Source organism: Portunus trituberculatus, chromosome 35, assembly GCF_017591435.1.
Source record: "Portunus trituberculatus isolate SZX2019 chromosome 35, ASM1759143v1, whole genome shotgun sequence".
In the NCBI taxonomy this organism is placed as follows: Eukaryota; Metazoa; Arthropoda; class Malacostraca; order Decapoda; family Portunidae; genus Portunus; species Portunus trituberculatus.
The window spans coordinates 5,807,604-5,810,103 of NC_059289.1; the positions used below are offsets into that span (position 1 = coordinate 5,807,604).

Below are 2,500 nucleotides of genomic sequence, written 5' to 3' on the forward strand. Positions count from 1 at the left end.
GATAAAGAGAAAGATAAATAGACAGATAGATAGGCAAGTACCTACTAGATAGATAGATAGCGAATTCCTTTGTAATATCTAAATGGAAACAAATGATTCATTAGAATGTAGATGAGGATGATTTACCGGGCCGTGCGATAGATGAATGATGGATGAGGATAAAGAACAAAACGATTATGGAGATGGCTACGGACGGGCTACTGGCGAGGATAAAAGATGCATAACTTGTTGAGATAAGGAAGATAAGTTAGTTAATGAGAATTGTGAGAGATACGGGAAGAATGGGTGGCTAAGAAGGTGAAGAACAAATAGTTTGTCGAACTGAGAAGAAATGGGTTGCTAAAAATGCTGAAAAGAAAGATGTTGCTTTGAAGATAAATGGGTAACTGGAAACGATGGAAAATTAACAGTTTTTTGGATTAAAGAGAAGTTTTACTGGAAATGAGAGAATATCAATAATTTGTTGAGTTAAGAAGAAATGCGTTAGTCGAAAAGATGAAGGATGAATATTGAGTTGGATTGAGGAGATACGGGTTACTGAAAACAAGAGAAAATTAACAGTTTATTGGATTGAGGAAAAATGGGTTACTGGAAGGCGTGGAGGATAAATAGATTGTTGGAGTAAGGCAGAATGTATCCCAAGGGAGGGCGTGTGACCAGAGTAACGAGAGACGTGAGCTGGGTGAGTAGCGGACATGTCCTACGAGCGGCGCGAGGAAGAATAGGGAACTTGCGTGGTTGAGGAGGAGGAGATACAGGAGGAAGAGGCTGAAGAGGAAGAGGAGGCAAGGGACAAACTCACTTGTCAAGATGAATAATGTGTCAAGGGTGTGACAAACGAGTGGCCTTCACACACACATTCTAAGCAGCCAATTACCTGAAGTACAGAAGGCGCTGCGATGCTGACTCACACCCAACACTGGCTCTTTCTCTCTCTCTCCCTCCCCGCAGGAATGCACTGTGGCGGCCGCACCTGAGTCGTCTTTTTTAACCCACTCATGTTATGTAATGCACTTAAGAAGAACATGCAATAACACTTAAAACGAATCTCACTGAGGCGATAAATGAGAAAAATTACGCAATTAAGGGAAAAAAAAAGAAAGATGTATGAGAGGCAAAAGTGCAGCGATATCTGTTCATTAGTTCAAAGGATAGAGGATACGGTAATCACAGAAAATTACACCTTCATAATGTCTCTCTATTATTCATGGCACAACACGCGTATTGGGCTAATTGTCACTTGTAATGCTATACAGTGACGAACACTCAGCTGTTACGTAGCATTAACATTCCTACGGGGACAGTTGCCGACAAGAGCCGTACTTACATGTGGGGATAGACTTTGGAGATGTAGTAGTAGTAGTAGTAGTAGTAGTAGTAGTAGTAGTAGTTTATGGTAGTTGTAGTAATAGTATTCATAGTAGTAGTAGTAGTAGTAATAGTAGTAGTAGTAGTAGTAGTAGCAGCAGTAGTAGTAATATTAGTAGTTGTATAATATTAGTAGTAGAAGTAGTAGTAATATTAGTAGTAGTAACAATATTAGTAGTAGTAATATTAATATTATTATTAGTAATAATAGTACTAATAGTGATAGTATTGATAATAGTAGTGGTAATATAATAATAGTAGTAGAAGTAGTAATAATAGTAATAGTAGTAATTGTGGTAGTAATAATAGTAGTAGTAGTAATTGTGGTAGTAATACTAGTAGTAGTATTAGTATTATCAGTAGCAGCAGTAGTAAGAGCAGCGCTAGTAATAGTAGTGGTGGTAGTATTATTGATGGTGCTGGTAGTAATAAAAGTAGTAGAATAGTAGTAATAGTAGTAGTAGTAGTGATAATAGTAATAGCAGCAGCAGCGGCAGCAGCAGCAGCAATGGTGGTAGTAGTAGTAGTAGTAGTAGTAAAAGAAGTACTACTAGCAATAGTGGTATTAGTAGTAGTAGTAATAATATCAGAGGTAGTAGTGGTAGTAGTAGTAGTAGTAGTAGTAGTAGTAGTAGTAGTAGTGGTAATAGTAGTAGTGGTAGTAGTAGTAATAGTAGTAGTAGTAGTAGTAGTAACACAAATAATTGTTGTAGTATTGCAGATGTAAACAGGAGGATAATCTCCATTGGTTCACGAGTATACGGGGAAGAAACATTTTATATTATGAGATGAAAGAGAGTACTTACTCATTGTGTCGGTCATGTGAAGGGTGAGGGTGCTGGGAGGGCGCGATGACAGGTGACGGAGGGATCGTGGTGCCAGGTGAGGCAGACAGACAAACACACAAACAGACACAGAGAAGAGGTGCAATCGGTGAGTTTTGAACTAGCGTCTCTTCCTCTCTGGATCCGTAACTTCTCTTTTGGTGGGGTCTCTCTGCAATGTCCCTAATTGTATCTGTTTCCCTCTCTATCTCTCGCGTGGGTGTGAGTGGAGGTGGTGATGGTGGTGGTGGTGCAAGAAGTGCTTGGTGTCTCTCACTCCCTCCTCTTGTTTACTTGGTGGCTGGACA

The 2,500-nt window shown here is 39.4% G+C and overlaps 1 protein-coding gene across 15 annotated transcripts in view; it reads right to left on the reverse strand.

The window, feature by feature from the left end:
• LOC123512933 (band 7 protein AGAP004871-like) overlaps positions 1–2,500 on the reverse strand; it is a 395,722-nt gene that overhangs the window by 177,796 nt on the left and 215,426 nt on the right. The window contains exon 1 of one of the 15 annotated variants that reach the window (XM_045269628.1): positions 2,175–2,500. This exon is cut by the window's right edge and continues 192 nt beyond it. The exons of the other annotated variants lie outside the window; for them this stretch is intronic. Within the exon in view, the coding sequence (XP_045125563.1) occupies positions 2,175–2,190 (16 nt within the window). The 5' untranslated portion in view covers positions 2,191–2,500. The remainder of the gene's footprint in view (positions 1–2,174) is intronic. 15 annotated transcript variants of the gene reach the window in all.